This window comes from Bactrocera dorsalis, chromosome 2 (assembly GCF_023373825.1).
Source record: "Bactrocera dorsalis isolate Fly_Bdor chromosome 2, ASM2337382v1, whole genome shotgun sequence".
In the NCBI taxonomy this organism is placed as follows: Eukaryota; Metazoa; Arthropoda; class Insecta; order Diptera; family Tephritidae; genus Bactrocera; species Bactrocera dorsalis.
The window spans coordinates 96,914,339-96,933,619 of record NC_064304.1 but is presented as its reverse complement, the minus strand read 5'-3'; the positions used below and the strand labels follow the sequence as shown (position 1 = coordinate 96,933,619).

Sequence of the window (19,281 nt, the reverse complement as noted above, 5' to 3'; positions counted from 1 at the left end):
CCGTAAACGGGTCTCTTTGGACAAGTTTCATTGTACGAATTCCGATCGCACATTCATGGAGAGCATTATAACTGCCGATAAGACAAGGGTTTATGAGTTTAACATGCAAACAAGTCAACAATTATCGGAATGGAGCAAAAAACACACCAAAGCCGCTCAAAAATTCAGATGATGTTCATTGTTTTCTTTCGACAGACATTCGTGGTTTGGTGCGTTATGGATTTCTTCCAGAGGACAGACAATAAGGAATTCTTTTTGGCGTTTGCGTGAGAAAATCCCTCGAAAATGGCCAGACTTGTAGAAGAACAAGCCAGGGATTTCACATGATGATTATGCATCGAGCCATGATTGTGACCGAAACGCAATGACTACCATCGATAAACCACCGTATTCACCAAATTCGGCTCCGTGTTATATTTTCTTGTTCCTCAAACTGAAATTTCCGCTCCGTGGGACCCGTTTTCAGTCGATCGAAAAGAAAAAACGAAATTCGCTGGAGAAGCTGAAGGCCACCCCAAAAAGTGCTTATGAAAAGATTTTCGAGGACTAGAAAATTTTTGGTATAAATGTATTACATCTGGTGGGGATTACTTTCAAGGCGACAATATAAATATTGATGAATAAAGGCGGTTAGAATTATTTCAATTTTTCAATCGAGTGGAGGAATCGTCCAGAAATTTGGAAGAAACCTGAAAAAGTGTTAAAAATATAAAAAAGTTATAATATTTGTTATTTATTTTGACTGCATTCAACTGCTAGTCAAAGATCAAATCAGAGAACAGCGTCATATGTATGTATGTGTATCCAAATGTGGAATATACATACATACATATGTATGTATGTATAAAGTTTCTGCATTTTCCTGATATAAAAATAAACTCGTTCGTGACAAAGAATCGAAAGAAATAAAACTCTGTTTGTATTTTATAGTAAATCGTTACTGCGATATGAAAATCAGCTTGTGAGCACGCAAGCAATTGGAGCTTGTTTTGTTGCTGGTGACTTTTTAATATCACCCATTTGTTAGTAAACATTGTAGCAACTCAGATATCTGGTTTTGCATTGCAAATGTGTTAAAAATATAGGTATGTATGTGAGTGCATACACATACATACATAACATAACCATGCAGTGCAATACAAAACCAGTCTGGAAATGTACCAGATTACAACTAGAAACTTTTTTATAAATGGAATAAATACCAAATGCACTTGGGTATGTAAGTATGTAAGTATGTACCACTACTCATGGAAGCTATTTCGAATTAATTTTTTTTTCTTAACGAACTGCTATTTATTTATTGTTATTTAAGTATTCATGAATGGATGTATATTTGTAAGTATGTATGTATGTGTTAAAAGAAATACGTAACGTAGTAAAGGTTGATCCATTCCCTACTTTTTTTTTAAAGAAAACACTTTTTTAAAGAAAAAACACCGAAACTGCAAATTGGGGAATGTTTATTGTCATTCGATAGAACATTCTTTGGCGTTTATTTTTTGAAAATTTTCTCTTTCAAATGTTGGCCGCGGCTACGTCTCAGATGGTCCATCCATTAAGTCAAATTTTCGATGACTCGTTCGAGCATTTCGGCTGGTACTGGCGAATGACATGCTTCCTGTTTTGGTCCAAAGCTTGAATCGAAGCGCGATTGTCCGCGTAGACTATCGCGTTTTCCCCACAGGAAAAAGTCTAACGATGTGGAATCGCTCACCGAAGTGCTCTCTCAATAAATCGATTGATTGATGCGAATGTGGTGTCGTCTTCTTGAAACCGAATGTCGCCGAGATCACGAGCTTCAATTTCAGGCATCAAATAGTCGGATATCATGGCGCGATAACGGTAGTCATTGACGGTTACGTTTTTGCTGACTAAATTTTTAAAGAAATATGGACCGATGATTGTATCGGCCTATAAACCACACCAAACCGTTTCTTTTTCTAGATGAAATGGCAACTCTTGAATCTCTTCCTAGTTGCTCTTCGTCCCAAATGCGATAATTTTGCTTGTTGGCATATCCATTGAACCAAAAATTGATCTCATCGCTGAAGAAAATTTTTCTTCTAAACTTCGGATCTTTTTGGAACTTTTCCAGAGCCTATAGAGCAAAGCGAGGTCACTTTGGAAGGTCGAACGGTTTCAGTTCTTGCTCGAGCTGTATTTTGTACGCTTTCAATTTATGACCTCCCCGTAAAATATGCCAAGTCGTGCCATACGTCAGTCCGAGTTGCTGCGAACGGCGCCGAATCTACTCTCTAAGATCTTCGTGTACACTCTCAGGTATAGCAGCCGTACCTTCTTCTTCACTGCGTGCTGGTCTATGCGTTTGAATATTATCTAATAATGAATGCTGGGTTCCAAGATGAGTGATGGTGTTGCGAATAATATGCTCAGTAGGCCGATTAGGTGCGCGAAACACATTCTTTACAGAACGTGAATTTTCGTAATAAAATTGATGAAATACCGAACAATCCTGAACAAAAATAACATGACAGCTTGACACAACTCACGCGTGATCTGAAAAAAAGTTAATTGAAAAAAGTACCTAAACTTGGATCACCCGTTATACACAAACGTTAAAAGTTGTTTACTTAAGTGCATATTTAGCGCTGAGCTTATCAGCACTTCTTACAAACAAAGGAAAAACGTCAATGCTTGCACTTTGTTTTTAAGTACATACTTATGTTAAATACCCAATAAACATTTATTTATATTATTATAGTTAAAATTAACTTGATGTTGAAGTGGAGAAGTACGTATGTACATATGTATATTAATAATACTTTTAATTTGTTTTTGTTGCAGTTGTTTTTGTGCGTAACTTAAACTTAGGCTGCTTTTACGTAATATTTTGAACTCTTTCGTCTTCATTAGACCAAAGCTGGCATACGCTCAAGATCAAAATTGACTCAGATGGGTCCATTTAAGCTGTTTTGTACCGTAAACATGTTGATTTGCTTGCTTTTTTAATTATGAAGAATTGTTTCTCAATATTTTGTGAAGTATGCTTTAAAAGTGATGAGTTCTTAGAGTATCAGCAGTTTTGACACAATATATGTAAGTAACTATCTGATCAATCTTGAGCCGAACTTAGGAAAAAAACTACATTTGCACATATTTTAATAAAAATATTTATTATCGCCCTTAAAGAGGCAGCTGAGTCAATACAATCATGACAATGCTCAATCTAATTTTCCATACACTTGTGTAACCCTCGGCTGGGATAGGATGAATTTAGTATTTTTTGGTTTCGGCCTCATTTGCTAGATGGTTTGATTGTTTCGACTTCACATTCATAAATTCACGTCTCATCACCCTTAATGATACGGTTGATGAATGTAGTGTCCTTAGCTACATTGTGAAACATCTCTTTGCGACCTCTACTCGATTTCGTGTTTGCAAAAGACTCAGATCTTATGGTACGAGTCCAGCATTGCCACTTGTTAATTTTTACATAAAGTAAAAACGAGTCAGAAGATATATTTTCGAGCTGCATCGCGATGTGCCCTCTATATTAATTCTGTTAAGGCTAACTTGTTGTCGAGTTGTGCTCTCTTCAGACTTACTTGTAGTCGAGATATGCCTTCTTCATTTATACTCTTAAGACTAACTTGTTAATGGACCTTACTGCTATTTATACTAACTAGTGTGTTTACTAATTACTCATTGATAGTTTTTTTACATACATATGTATGTACTATATATGTGATATATTTGCTTAGATACATTTTCTTTTTTCTAAGATAATATATTTTTTGTTAACTCAAACTCAATATTGTTTTGTTGTTTGTTTGTTTAGAAAACTTTGATAAGATAATATTATGAGGAATACGTTCCTTAACTCACGCTGGATGCATGAAACATTAACGAAACAACATATTTTGAGTTGATCCATAAGATAAGTATATAAGATATGTTGAGATCTTCAGCTATGTCTCTGATGGTAGCACGACGAATTTCAAGCACTGCTTCTTAAACTTTTTTGATGTTATCGTCATTAACAAAGCTGGTAGTGGACGACTCGCATGAGACAAGTTATCGGTGACTTCGTGACCTTCATTAAATGCTTTGTACTAATTAAAGAATTGCCTTCGTGGTAAGGTAGACTCTCCAATTATACTTCTACAATAAATTCAATGAATCCGCAGCTGGGTATATTATTGGAAACGCAAGTTTGAAGCCAAGTTAAGGTTATTATTATATTTTTTTTGATACGAATTGTCAGACAAACCTCTCATAACCAAATGGCTGTAAAATACACACCCCTTGACATATGGACCTCAAAATTCACAGTAACATAAAAAAAGGTTGTAGCAATCTAAATTTTTATCGATTCGGTTTGTGAGCGCAGTTTAAGGGGTTACATGGGTTTCCTCGGGGAAAAACAACCTTTTTCAATAATTTTTTGCTCATATAAAAAATAAAATATTTCATTAGAATTTCTTATTGTTACAAACATACACTATTAACAACAAAAATTTGGAATTTTTGGAAAAAAAAAAATATTTTAAGTTCGGCCATTGCGACACCATTTTCGGTGGCTTCTCGGTAAAAAGATGCGTCCGCGTTGGTGGAATAACTATAGGGTGATTTTTTAAGAGCTTGATAACTTTTTAAAAAAAAAAAACGCATAAAATTTGCAAAATCTCATCGGTTCTTTATTTGAAACGTTAGATTGGTTCATGACATTTACTTTTTGAAGATAATTTCATTTAAATGTTGACCGCGGCTGCGTCTTAGGTGGTCCATTCGGAAAGTCCAATTTTGGGCAACTTTTTCGAGCATTTCGGCCGGAATAGCCCGAATTTCTTCGGAAATGTTGTCTTCCAAAGCTGGAATAGTTGCTGGCTTATTTCTGTAGACTTTAGACTTGACGTAGCCCCACAAAAAATAGTCTAAAGGCGTTAAATCGCATGATCTTGGTGGCCAACTTACGGGTCCATTTCTTGAGATGAATTGTTGTCCGAAGTTTTCCCTCAAAATGACCATAGAATCGCGAGCTGTGTGGCATGTAGCGCCATCTTGTTGAAACCACATGTCAACCAAGTTCAGTTCTTCCATTTTTGGCAACAAAAAGTTTGTTAGCATCGAACGATAGCGATCGCCATTCACCGTAACGTTGCGTCCAACAGCATCTTTGAAAAAATACGGTCCAATGATTCCACCAGCGTACAAACCACACCAAACAGTGCATTTTTCGGAATGCATGGGCAGTTCTTGAACGGCTTCTGGTTGCTCTTCACCCCAAATGCGGCAATTTTGCTTATTTACGTAGCCATTCAACCAGAAATGAGCCTCATCGCTGAACAAAATAAAGCGCGAAACACATTTCGAACCGAACACTGATTTTGGTAATAAAATTCAATGATTTGCAAGCGTTGCTCGTTAGTAAGTCTATTCATGATGAAATGTCAAAGCATACTGAGCATCTTTCTCTTTGACACCATGTCTGAAATCCCACGTGATCTGTCAAATACTAATGCATGAAAATCCTAACCTCAAAAAAATCACCCGTTATTTACAGGATCATATAAAATGAAAAAGTATGTGTTTTAGTTAAAACCTTGGCTTACGTGGAAAAAAACCTGAAAATTGTAGTTTTGGCAGACATTAAAAAAAATTTTAATTTCAGTAAAAACCCTATACCCTTGACAACCATTAGAAAGTCATTCTCGCTTGTTATACACTTATGAAAACTGCATTTCTGTAACCATATGTACTTACATACATATGTACATACATATTTACATACCCTTCTTTCCCAGTGTTTTCATTAGTACTTATATTTATGCGTGTGTATTTCTGAAAATATAGTAAATACTGATAAAGTTCAGTGGAAAATTGCATAAAACTCTATTGCTCGCATCCGTGCACCGCCAAGTTGTGAATTGTAAAATGTATCCCCATATGTACAAACATGATTTATTAATTCAGTTTTCTAAGTATTTACTTGATGCCTTCCTGCCTTCTGCATACATTTCAGCTGGGCTTGTGACCTTATTCTCTTTGATTGCTTTTTTAGTTAGTTGATCGTTGATCTTGTTATTGTTTTGTGGTTTTTTGTTCTTGTACGGCAAGTGATATTCGTATTACATACATACATACTTACATATGTACATACATATGCATGTACATCTGTAGATACTGTGGAGGATGTATGGTGTCGACACAGCACCCAAGCGTATCCAGCGAAGAGTGACACCATTGCAATGGGCAGATAATCGCATGGCTGACTGAACGACAAGCCACCTTGTTGTATCAGTTCATGCTGTGGCTTTTCGGTTTAACATACAAATACATAAGTATGTACATATGTATGTGCTTTGTATCGCACCATCTTGCGCTCCAAATTCCAGTTGTACAGATTTCTCCTTTAAATACGTACATACAAGTGTACATACATATGTATGTATATACATAGATGTGTATATACATATTATATAGCATACATATGTATGTACATACTTACATATACATTTGCACATAATTTTTTTTCGTAGCAATATTTTTGAGGGAAACCTTAAGCAATCACAAGCAAACGAAGTTAAAAAATGTTTTTTTTTTAGGTTTATGTCCCTCGAGATCACCATGGTGGGCAATTTGTAGTTTCTGAAGGCTGGCAGATGGTTTTGGTATCTGATTTCCATCGAGCTGTATCGTCTGCTGACGATTTATTCAATCAAGTGTTTAATCATGTATTATAATATAAGTATGTGTACGCATGTACGTAGGTTGCCTTCTATATTTCGGGATTCGGCAACTCTAGTGTTGCAATCTGTCAACTCACAACGAGAAGTTTGACATTTTTGATTTTATATATGTACTTATATCCCGAAAGTTTTGACATATGATAGCTATATGTGCTGTTTACAGTAACTTAAAATGTTCATATCGGTAAAAAAAAAGGAATTGAATATCGAACAGTTTCGCGCGATTATTTTTTACAAATTTCTACATGTATTAAATTCTCAACAGTGCATTGATGAACTTAATTCAGTTTTTGACGATAAAGCTCCATTAAGAACCAGTTTTTATCGATGGTATGATTAATGCAATCTAATATCGGTATTCTGCTTGAGACGATTGTCTCATGTCTCTAATTGTCACAATCTTCATTTAGTGACTAAGTACGGTACGATATAAGTCGTACATCACTCTAAAAAGTATTTCGCGAAGATTGTCCAAAATCAGTTGTTGTTTCGGAAACTATAGATTCTACGAGTATATACTGATTTATCGTCATGTGAGCTATCGTGATATTGTGACAACTCTAGGCATTAGTGGAACCAGCATACATTAAATATTGGATGAACATTTGACTTAAAAAAAATAACTGTATTTTGGTGCACTAGACAACATAGATTTGATAAGTCATTCCCCAAATGGTGGTTGATGCGTCGTTTTGAAGATACTTTAAGCAGAGTGGCAAAAGTGCTTCGACAATTAGTTCAAACGCATCCTAAAGTGCATAGATATTAAGGGGTTACATGGGTTTACGGGTTTAAGAAATCGAATTTTTTATTGCAATATTAAATTTTGAAACACCTCTAGAAAATTGTATTAAATTATCAAGTTGATCCGAGTAATAGTCTCGGAGATGCAGCCTTGAGAATTTGTGCGCTCGAGGCTAGCTAGGCTAAGTGCGTCGTCTTTAGATGCGTTTTTCTCGAAAATGAATTTTTTTCGATTTCAACTATTAGTCCATGTTCTATGTTAAGGTTTTAACTACATACATATTTTTCACTTTAGATGATCCTGTAAGGAGTTACCCTGCCAACGTGGGCGCATGCTTTTTTCCGAGAGGTCACAATGGTCTATTTTAAAATGTTTTTTTTTCCAAAAATTTCAGAATTTCTTTGTTAATAGTGTATGTTTGTAACAATAAAAAACTCTAATAAAGAGTAAGGCTGAACCCACATCGGATTAGTCAAAAACGTCTTTGACTAATAAGACATAAACCTGAGCATAGGCAGTTGTCGTATGAGACAAGAAAAACTGTTTTGACTAACCCGGTGTGGGTTCAGCCTAAGAGGAAAAAATTGTTGGAAAAGGGCTGAATTTTACCCTTGGAAACCCATGTAACCCTTTAAAGGACAATATAAGAAAAAATTAAGCGAATTTTGATTTTTAATATTTGCTTTTGGTATCTAATCCCGAAATAGAAAAGTCTAGTACGTTATTTCTGAAAAATTAAAGTAAGTGTAAAATATTGACTAAAGTCCTTAAATATCTTAAACAACATGCCAGATTGCATACATACACACCTACATACATATTTAAGTGTGTAGTATATAACCATACAAATTAAATTTACGTGCATGTAATACATACTTACATACATACAAAAGTACTTACATATATGAAATGCACATACTACATGTAAACTGATTCTCCAGACGATCGATATAAATATACCATACATACTATATATACATAGATAGAAGCAGACGATATCACAACGTATTAAATTCGATGAAATTATACACAATGCATATCTTATGGGTAGGGTGTCGGTCGGAACCGGTCGAGGGTCGTACAAAAATACGTTACGAAACGGTCGCTGTAGATAATACATGTGTAGATACATACATACTCACGTACCATATACTTTTTTTTGCACCCTTAACCATATCTATAGCAACGAACCCGACAAAAGGAAGGGCAATATTACAAAGGGGAATATACTGGATGTATATACACATGTACATACATTCGTGTGTATGTATGTACACATTGAGTAAAAAATAATGAGGATCAACTTTAAAGCGAATCAATGGAAACCGTTGCGACAGATGTTTCCGTTCAAGGTAATCACTACAGGGTAGAGATGTTGGTATATAGACGAATGTACATACATATGTACATCCATACAATATATAAAAATGTACATGCATTCATACATAGTATATGTATGTAGGTATATACATAATTACATTGTATTGGAACTATGGAACCTGTGGAGAAAGAACATCCAAGGTTAATAAAAATAGAAAAAAAAAATTGACGGCAGTTAAGGGGTTACATGGCTTTCCTCTGGTGAAACACAGCTTTTTTCAACAATTATTTTCTCATATAAAAAATGAAATATTTTATTAGAACTTTTTATTGTTACAAACATACACTATTAACAAAGAAATTCTGAAATTTTTGGAAAAAAAATATTTTAAACTCGGCCATTGCGACGCCATTTCCGATGACCCCTCGAAAAAAACTCCAGTATAACTCCTTGCAGGATCATCTAAAGTGAAATAAGGACTAGGGGAAAAAACTGAAAATTAGATTTTTGGTAGATATTTTTACAGAAAAATTAAAATTTCAGTGAAAATTTCACGACATTCTTTTCTAAAATAATTTTAAACGAAAAAAACTACTTTGTCCAAGTGTTTAAGAAATGTAGCCCAAAGACTTGTTTAACATTTCATGAAGATCGGTGGAATAGTTCTCGAAAAATCTTGCCAACCGACTTCAAAAACATAGTTTGGAGAAAACGCGTCTAAAGACGGCGAACTTAGCCTAGCTAGCCTCGAGCGCGAAATTATCTCAAGGCTGTATCGCTGAAACTATTACTCGGATCAACTTGAAAATTTAGGAGGTCTTGAGGTGTTTTGGAATTTAATAAAGCCATAAAAAAATTATGTTTTTTTTTTTTGAAGCCGTAAATCTATGTAAACCCTTAAGTGGTTTATTTACGTAACTTTTATTATTGAGGACTGGAGTACATACTTACATACATATGTATGTATGTACATACAATATTTACAAAATAGATATTTTGAAATGAAGTAAACTCCATCTTAATCAACTGTCAGTGAGCTTAAGGTTTCCATAGCAGCAGCCTCTGCAAAATCTAGCTACCGAAACAGAACGGGAAATACGGAAGTCGCTAAAAACTATGCAATTTCCAAACGGACTGACAGACGGATCAGGGCGAGGTGTAATGCCTTAGAGACATGCAGGATCGCCAAGATCATGTCCAGGAGCACCGAAGTAAAGCTTTTTACTCAAACAGCTTTGAAAGAACTGCAGGACGATTGTTGGTCTAATGATCTATTGGCATCACATTCGAGACAGATGGACAAAAGTGACGACGATACATGCAGAAAGTGCAGGGAAGTATACATAAGAGAGATGTTGTAACAAGTCGTATGATTCTGCGCAGTATTATATAGAACTCGGCTTAGATATTCAGAAACTTTAAACACTAACAAGAAATGGTTCATATGGTATATTTATTTGGAATTTTTCCACCACTTAGTTGAAATTTGTAGGGACTCGCAATAGACTTTGTAGACCCCGCAATGTTGACAAAAATGTTTAATATAATACTACTATAATCAATTATTATAACAGTAAAGCTACTCTGCCCTAGTTTTCTACTGCTCGAACAAGTACAAAACAAATCCTCAAGTAGAAAGTGCGGCACATCGAATATTTCCATACACCTATTCAAAGCAGGGGATTATTTCCTGTGCCGCCTGTGTCGTTGCCTACAGTGGCTGCCAGCTGAAACTGTTGGAAATATGAATTTACATACATACATATGTACATATGTATTTAGGTACATATGTACTACATATATACTTACATATAAAATTAAGTATGCATTCCTGTTTGAGTATCGCAGTGTGTGGGTTTTGTGCATTTAAAACGAGAAAAAATGTTAAATTGGCTGCGCCGAAGCTATAATACCCTTCACAGGTGCATTTCCTATAACAACTGTGTGTACATATGTACATACATACATATATCTCAATGTGAATACACGTCGATCAAGATTTGCATCCACGGAAAATGTTTTTTTAAATCTCTCTAGCCCCGTTATTTGATATAAACAACCTTCGAGTATTATTATGGTCACTTAGTAAGGACAAAATTATATTCTATGAAGATCTTGGTCCGATCTGGACAATATTGTTTTGTGTAGAGATTTTAGCGTTCTCTTCAATAACAAAAATATGAAAATTTTCGTGAGGACATCTTGTCAAACAACAAAGTTTTCCATACAAGAGCTTGATTTTGATCGCTCAGTTTGTATGACAGCTTTATGATATAGTTTAGATTGGACAAACAAGTTGTTCGAAAACTGTGCGGTTGTCTTTAAGAAGAACTCTTACGAAATTTCCTGTAGATATTTCGTCAAATACAATTTTTTTCCATACAGGAACTCGAATTTGATAGTTCAGCTTGTATGACAGCTATACGCTATAGTGATCCGATAACAGCGGTCACGACAAATGAGCAGTTTATCTGAGAGAAAAGGATATATGCAAAATTTCAGACGGATATCTTAAAAAACTGAAGGAACAGTTCGCATTTAAAGACACCGACAGACGGCTTTGCCAAATCAACTCAGCTCTTCATGCTGATCATTTGTATAATTATATACACACATATGTATGTATGTATGCACATATGTTTCACACGATCTCCGACGTTTCGTTTTAGCTTTAAAAACTTTGTGACAAACTTAATAAACCCTGTTCAGGGTATAAACATCGTCACGGTGTGGCAGACAATTTTAGAAATCCAGAAATGCTCGCCTTGCGGCTGTGGGCCGAGGCGGAGAAGTGAAATGGAAGCGCTTGTGATTGTTGTGTAGTAAATGTTGGAAGCTGACATTCCCTTTTTCAATTTTGTATGAAGTGCCTATAATACATACATACATACATACTTATGTATGCACTAAAGTTTTTATTCACTGCATCTCGCTGACGAGCGTGTGGGAGGTGCTCGGCATGGATTAATAAATAACAATATTTTATTTCGAAGGCACTTACATATGTACAGTATGTATGTATATGGGCATATACATACTTACATTTGTGTATAGATGTAATACACGCATAAATATAAAAAAAAAAATAATAAAAACAATGTTTTTGCCAATTTGGTTGTAATTTTATTTACGCAGTTATATTTGTATATACTATGTATGTATGTATATACCTATAGACATACATGCATACATATGTAAGTACATTTGTATTATTATTTGGAGACAAATTTGTTGCACCAAACGTAATTAACTTTATTTCATTTAAGAACAGCTGCTCGTTTTGCATCCGTCACATGTATGTATGTAATCGCATTCAGACCGGCCCCCTTAAGCCTCCACTTCGACCAGTCTCGTTTTGACATACAGTTCCCAAGCTTTTTCAGCGTCAGTCACCTGTTTTTCTACCTTCGCCTGCAAGTCTGCAATGTGATACTTGTCCAAAGCCAGCTTCATCACCATATAATCGAGGGTGCGTTCAGAAGCAGTAATGGGCGGCTCCTTTAATTTGTCCGCCAATTTGATGAACTTTCGCAACTGGTCATACTTGTAATGCGAGTTGGTTAGGTTCGCATTGTTTGCGGCAGCTGCTCGTGCATCTAAAATATTCAGATAACGCGTAACTAGTTTCACCTTCGAAGATATGTAGTCACTTCGTCCAACAACTGGTGAAATTTCCCGATTGAGTTGAGTTAAGGCATCTACGATTTCGGTCGCATCGGTGACATTTTGTTCTTGCATCCAGAAGTCGGACATAGATCGCAGTGGACCAGCGGTTGTGCCGGATGGTTCCGTTTTATCGGATTCTGCACTTAATTCCTCTTCGATCGACTCATCCGGTTGGAGATTATTTTTAATGGTGACGTGATTGTTTTCAAAAATCAAAGTTTTGTTGATGGCACCGTCGGTTTCGTTGGATTCGCCCGATTTCACATGAAAATCCAGCGCAAAACGAAAGAGTACATTGGCGTTCGCGTGCTACAAACATATGTACATACATACATATACACATTTAAACTTGTTATGCTTATGTAACTTATATGACTTCATATAAACATATTGTGACTTACCTTTGATTCCCTGGTGATTACAGCGATAACCGCCAACAAAAGCAACTGTATCCGTGGCTGCATTCTGATCTTATATTGACTTGATTCGATTCTAAACTGCTACCGAATTCTAGTTACTTGCTGAGACCCAGTGGCCTCAGTTTCTGTTCGTCAGCAAATATTTACTTCATTAACTATGTAGTAAAAGTTCCGTTATCTCCCATTCGGTATTCACAATATGAATTATGAAAAGGTTAAAGCGGGGTTCAAACGAGATTAAGAAAATTTCAACACATACGCATATACATATGTAAATAGCTATAAATATGTACATATGAATATATACAATTCATATACATATACATACCTATGTATGTACATAAGTATTTAAAGGGTAATCCATTTAGAGGTTCTTTACTATTTTAGAGAAAAAACGCAGAAACTTGAAATTTAATGGGGAATGTTTATCATCATTCGAAAGAACATTCTTTGGCGTTTGTTTTTTTGAAGATTATCTCTTTCAAATGTTGGCCGCGGCTACATCTCAGTTGGTTCATCCGTCGAGTCCAATTTTCGATGACTCGTTTGAGCATTTCGGCTAGTAACTGACGAATGACACGCGTGATGTTTTTCTTCAAGGTCTCAATCGAAGCGGGATTGTCCGCATAGACTTAAGACTTTACATATCCCTATAGGAAGAAGGCTAACCGTGTGATATCACACAATCTTGGTGGCCAGTCGACCGTCTCAAAACGTGAAATTAACTGCTCACCGTAGTGCTTTCTCTATAAATCCAATGGTTATAGCGATGTTTGGGAAGTAACGCCATCTTGTTGAAACTAAATGTCGCCGAGATCATTGACGGCTACGTTCTCACTGATATCATTTTTGAAGAAATATAGACCGATGATGCCACCTGCCCACAAACCACATCAACGCGTTGTTTTTCTCTGAATGAAATGGTAGATCTTGAATCTTTTTAGGTTGCTCTTCGCCCCAAACGCGACAATTTTACTTATTTTCACACACATTGATCCAGAAATGGGTCTTATCGCTGAACAATGTTTGGTTCGAAAACGTCGGAGCTTCTTGGAACTTTTCAACAGCACATAGAGCGACGCTATGTCGCTTGGGAAGATGGAACGGTTTCAGTTTTTGCACAAGCTGCATTTTTTACGCTTTCAATTTTAGAACTCGACGTAAACTGCGCCAAGTCGTTCCATACGTCAGTCAGAGTTGCTGTGAACGCCGCCGAATCAACTCTCCACTGTCATCGTGTACATTTTTAGCAACAGCTGATATATTTTCTTTACTGCGTGCAGGACGTGGATAGACCACGGTCGGTCGAGTATTATCCAATTATAGATGCTGGGTCTCAAGATGGGTGGTAATCTTGCGAATACTACGCTCAGTACAATTATGTTAACCATAAGTTGGTCGAATTTTAGTAGTTTTAATACCTTCACTTGGATCAGCCGTTACATGCATAATTGTATCAGGGTGGTCAGGAAAAATACCAACTGGGCTTAAGGTTCTCAACAATTTGCTTCGACTATAAGGTATTTCTACACTTAAAAGTATTGAAGGTAACGTACATATGTAACGGGTGATTTTTTTGAGGTTAGGATTTTCATGCATTAGTATTTGACAGATCACGTGGGATTTCAGACATGGTGTCAAAGAGAAAGATGCTCAGTATGCTTTGACATTTCATCATGAATAGACTTACTAACGAGCAACGCTTGCAAATCATTGAATTTTATTACCAAAATCAGTGTTCGGTTCGAAATGTGTTTATCGACAAATTTTGTTCAGCGATGAGGCTCATTTCTGGTTGAATGGCTACGTAAATAAGCAAAATTGCCGCATTTGGGGTGAAGAGCAACCAGAAGCCGTTCAAGAACTGCCCATGCATCCCGAAAAATGCACTGTTTGGTGTGGTTTGTACGCTGGTGGAATCATTGGACCGTATTTTTTCAAAGATGCCGTTGGACGCAACGTTACGGTGAATGGCGATCGCTATCGTTCGATGCTAACAAACTTTTTGTTGCCAAAAATGGAAGAACTGAACTTGGTTGACATGTGGTTTCAACAAGATGGCGCTACATGCCACACAGCTCGCGATTCTATGGCCATTTTGAGGGAAAACTTCGGACAACAATTCATCTCAAGGAATGGACCCGTAAGTTGGCCACCAAGATCATGCGATTTAACGCCTTTAGACTATTTTTTGTGGGGCTACGTCAAGTCTAAAGTCTACAGAAATAAGCCAGCAACTATTCCAGCTTTGGAAGACAACATTTCCGAAGAAATTCGGGCTATTCCGGCCGAAATGCTCGAAAAAGTTGCCCAAAATTGGACTTTCCGAATGGACCACCTAAGACGCAGCCGCGGTCAACATTTAAATGAAATTATCTTCAAAAAGTAAATGTCATGAACCAATCTAACGTTTCAAATAAAGAACCGATGAGATTTTGCAAATTTTATGCGTTTTTTTTTTAAAAAAAAGTTATCAAGCTCTTAAAAAATCACCCTTTACTTATGCACACATACATATGTATATAAATAGATGTATCTATATATCTCGGGATCAGCGTGCGAGAAACCTTAAAAACTCGTGATTGCAATCTGTACCCATGTATGTAATATATAGTATATGTACATATGTATATGTAGGTAAGTATATAGAAACTAGCTTCTAAAAAGACACCCCGAAAGCAAGTTGTGCAACTATATGTTTGTACATATGTATGTATAACTTCCTAAACATTTCACAACCCCTTTTCGTTCACCACAGAGTCATTCGTTAGTCGACTGTCTGGTCATTGCACTGTTGCACAAATGAAGGCTTCATATTCGTGCCTACGACGGTAGTAAATAATTGCAATTTGTATGCAGATGGTAGTTGGTAGAGGAGAATGAGACTATGTTCACAACAAGGCACACTTTTTGTCGCCCAAATCGCTTTTCGTAGAGGAGGGAACCAAGAGGAAAGACAAAGAAATCATGCCGCTCGTGTTCCAATAAAAACTTTTTTATTCTTGTTCATAAAAGTACGCTGCAATTTGCATGCCTTTTCATTTTGAAATGCCTTTCCTTAGCAATAGCGCTAGAAAAGGGTAAATATGGATAGAAATTAGCTAAACAAAAATATTTTTGCGCCGAAGAATTTGAGAATGTGATATGAAAGAAAATGCGGAAAATTGTTCGCCTCAAGTTGGCGTACTCTTGTCGCTTATGTGAACGCAATGAGGGACATCAAAAGAAAATTTGCCGATAATGTGTGTTTTTCTCTCGTTCCGATCTAAATTCAGTCTAAGAGACTGGAGGATTTTTATAAATTTGTTTTGGGTTGCTTTTATAGTAACGTATAGATAGAAGGAGTTCTATAAAAAAAAGAGAATTATGGCTACTTTTAAGTCATCAAGTTTCGGAAGCTACTTACGTGTTAAAACGATTCCGTTTATTTTTTAATAACTTAAGCAAACAAAGGCACGTGGGCATGCAAATGGAAACACAGAGAAAACCGGATGACAGAATTGATTGTAGTGAATTATTGGTGAAAAAATCTGTAAAAAATTGTTGCAGAGCACCGGGCCCCACTGAGAACTCCGGAACTAGCAGGGTGTTACCTCCGAGCTTCTCCACCTCTCCCTTTCATTGTGCTGTGCACACATATACAAACATGAATATATACATATATAGAGGCAATTATTCGAAAGGCAACACTTTCGGTACACTCTGCAAAGAATGCAGTGTCGTTTATATTATACTGTATATATACACACATATACATATGTCTGTATACATACACATGTGCATGCATTCCAAGGTTACGTCCTTGAAAAAGCTAACTATGTAGCAATCGTCCTGGTCTATAATATACTAAAATACAATATAGAAAAATATTTGCTGCACAAATATATTGGTATGTATACACGTATGTATATGGTTAGCTATGTATATCTGTTACGTTGTGGATATGCTCGTAGATATATGCCAAAACATATAACAATATTCAAGTAAGTTTGTGTGTGTGTCACCAATTCCCTGCCAACATTTGGAAGTGTCTTTTATCGCCAACGCCAAATACGTCACGCTTTAGTCACTTCCGTACGTTAAAATAAAGATAGTTGTCGCGTTCACGTGTCAAACGCCAAATGCGTCACTTTTAAGTCACTTCCAGACGTTAAATTAAAGATTGTTGTCCCGTTATGCAAAAGATAAACAATGAACGCGATCACGGACGTTGAAGTCGCAGCGACTGCAAAATGAAATTAGATGAAAACAACAGAATAGAAAAGGAAGTTGTTGACATCTGGTTCATTGGTTTTGTGTCTTCTGCAGTCTGTGGTCAGTGCTAAAGTGCGATATTGTTTTTGGAACAAGTAAAATTATTTGTTTCGTGGTGTTTTAATTTGAAATATTATTGAAAATATAATTAAAATGAGCGAATTGTCAGCAAAAGCTATTAAATTGAAAAATAAAAGAGAAGCATCTAAATTAATATGCAATATTAATGAGAGCACATATAGCGGCAGTAATAAAGTGAAAAAAAAACAACAAAAAAAGAACAAATGAAAAAACCAGTATCCAACGATTTACAACATTTGCACTAATAAAAAGTAATATTTCACATAAAACTATAACTATAAAGAAATCAATTAATTCTGTTTTCCTATAGATGCCTGTCATTCCAAATATTCGAACTCGACCGATATGGATATAAATAAAGTGTGTCAACAGCACATACTTCACGCCCGAGACAGAGTACAAAAAAAAAAAAAATTAATGAACTGAAAATTTAAAAAAATCTTATTTCTAATATTCACATGAATTAATTATTTAATTTTTTTGTAATACATTTTTGAATTGAAATAAATATAAAAAATTTAAAAACGGAAATTTTAACTTCCACAAGTCACTAATACGTAACTTCCATAAGGCACTAATACGTTACTTCTGAAAGTAACGTTCGCGGGGAACAACTTCTCAATAAGGAAGTGACTTCTACGATGAAAAAAATGTATCGCAGACGTTGAATTGTAACTTCTTGAAGTCACTTATAAGTGACTTTTGCGATAGAAAATGTTGGCAGGGATTTGTTGCATGGCATGCGATTTGTATATATGTATGTATCTATGTACTATGTATATGTTAATGAGTATATTCTTTAAGGGAGGTCTTACTGCTCGTTCCAGGCGGTATTTATTTAAGAGTACACATATCGAAATGCATAGCTACATATACAGACACATGTGCGTATATTTATATACAGGTATGTATGTAAATACTAGAGATTATAACACGTTGTTTTGACAATTACTCTTACGAGCCTATCAATAATTAATTCATTATGTCTAATATGTAAATACATAAGTATGTACATATGTATATTTCATTCATGCATTTGGATATATGCATCTGTATACATAATATTTATTATAACTAAAAAAAATAAGACTGTTGCATGATACCACTCATCAAAATAGATATTAACTTACAATAAAAAAATGGCCAGTCCGGGTCAAATTTGATCATATGGTATGTAGATGAAAAGAAAATAGTGAAGAATTATCTTGCCACATTAAGTGACATCACAGGCATCTACTTTAGCGTTTGTGTATATATACACTGTGACAACAACAAAACAAAAAAAAATGTCAGTCCGGGTCAATTTTGATCATAAGTAATGTAGATGAAAAAACATTGTAAAAAGTTAACTTGCCGCACTAAGTGCTATCTAGACGCCTGTGATGCCTTAAATGTTTTTGTAAGTAAATATATGTACATACATATGTAAATACTTTGTGACAAAAAAGTGCCTGGAAATCGTAAATAAAACGCAAAATATTTAATTACACATCAATATTTATTTTGTCGCCTTCAAAGTAATTCGCAACAGATGTAATACACTTTGCCAACGATTTCACCAGTCTTCGAATATGTACAGTACACTTTACAGTCGATCTGGCTGATTGGGTTACAAATAGTTCAAAATCGAAGTAAATACGTACATACATACACACATATATACTTATGTATTTGTAGATGAATACAGATATTCTTCCTCTTTACTGGCGTAGACACCGCTTTCGCGGTTATAGCAGAGTTATATATGTAAATAAGTATGTATATAACAACACACCCTTTTATCTTGCAGTTTATGACAAACCATGTTTCATACATACATACATACATACATATGTATGTACTTATGTGCAATTTCAGGTATGTATACAAGCCGCATAACGGACATGCGCTGTGGAAATTGCGTTGTAGCAAATAGTGGGAACAAACCGAAATATCCGCAGGATATAGAATTTTCCCAGTGTTTCTCTTTACTGCGTAACTGCGCTGAGAGACACGCCGCCTACATTTTCTTAGTACCTACAGTTATGGACGATAATAAGAGAATATGAGAAGACGGTAATGTTGACACTTGCGAAGCCGCGCGCC

At 35.7% G+C, this 19,281-nt stretch overlaps 1 protein-coding gene across 1 annotated transcript; it reads right to left on the bottom strand.

Annotated features, from left to right (window-relative positions):
- Nucleotides 1–11,956: 11,956 nt before the first annotated feature.
- On the bottom strand, nucleotides 11,957–13,004 carry LOC105231648 (uncharacterized). The gene is made up of 2 exons (XM_011213067.4): nucleotides 12,844–13,004; nucleotides 11,957–12,751 (listed from the first exon to the last, which is right to left on the bottom strand). The coding sequence occupies exons 1-2, from the start codon at nucleotides 12,904–12,906 to the stop codon at nucleotides 12,104–12,106; spliced, it is 711 nt and encodes a 236-aa protein (XP_011211369.2). The 5' UTR covers nucleotides 12,907–13,004; the 3' UTR covers nucleotides 11,957–12,103.
- Between the last annotated feature and the right edge of the window lie 6,277 nt (nucleotides 13,005–19,281).

What these genes read in the sequence shown, in the direction of transcription:
- LOC105231648 (XM_011213067.4), bottom strand. Translation starts at nt 12,906, where the DNA reads ATGCAGCCACGGATACAGTTGCTTTTGTTGGCGGTTATCGCTGTAATC. An exon ending in TAATCACCAGGGAATCAAAG is followed by an intron (nt 12,752 to 12,843) that starts GTAAGTCACAAT and finishes ATATGTTTGTAG; the next exon opens with CACGCGAACGCCAATGTACT.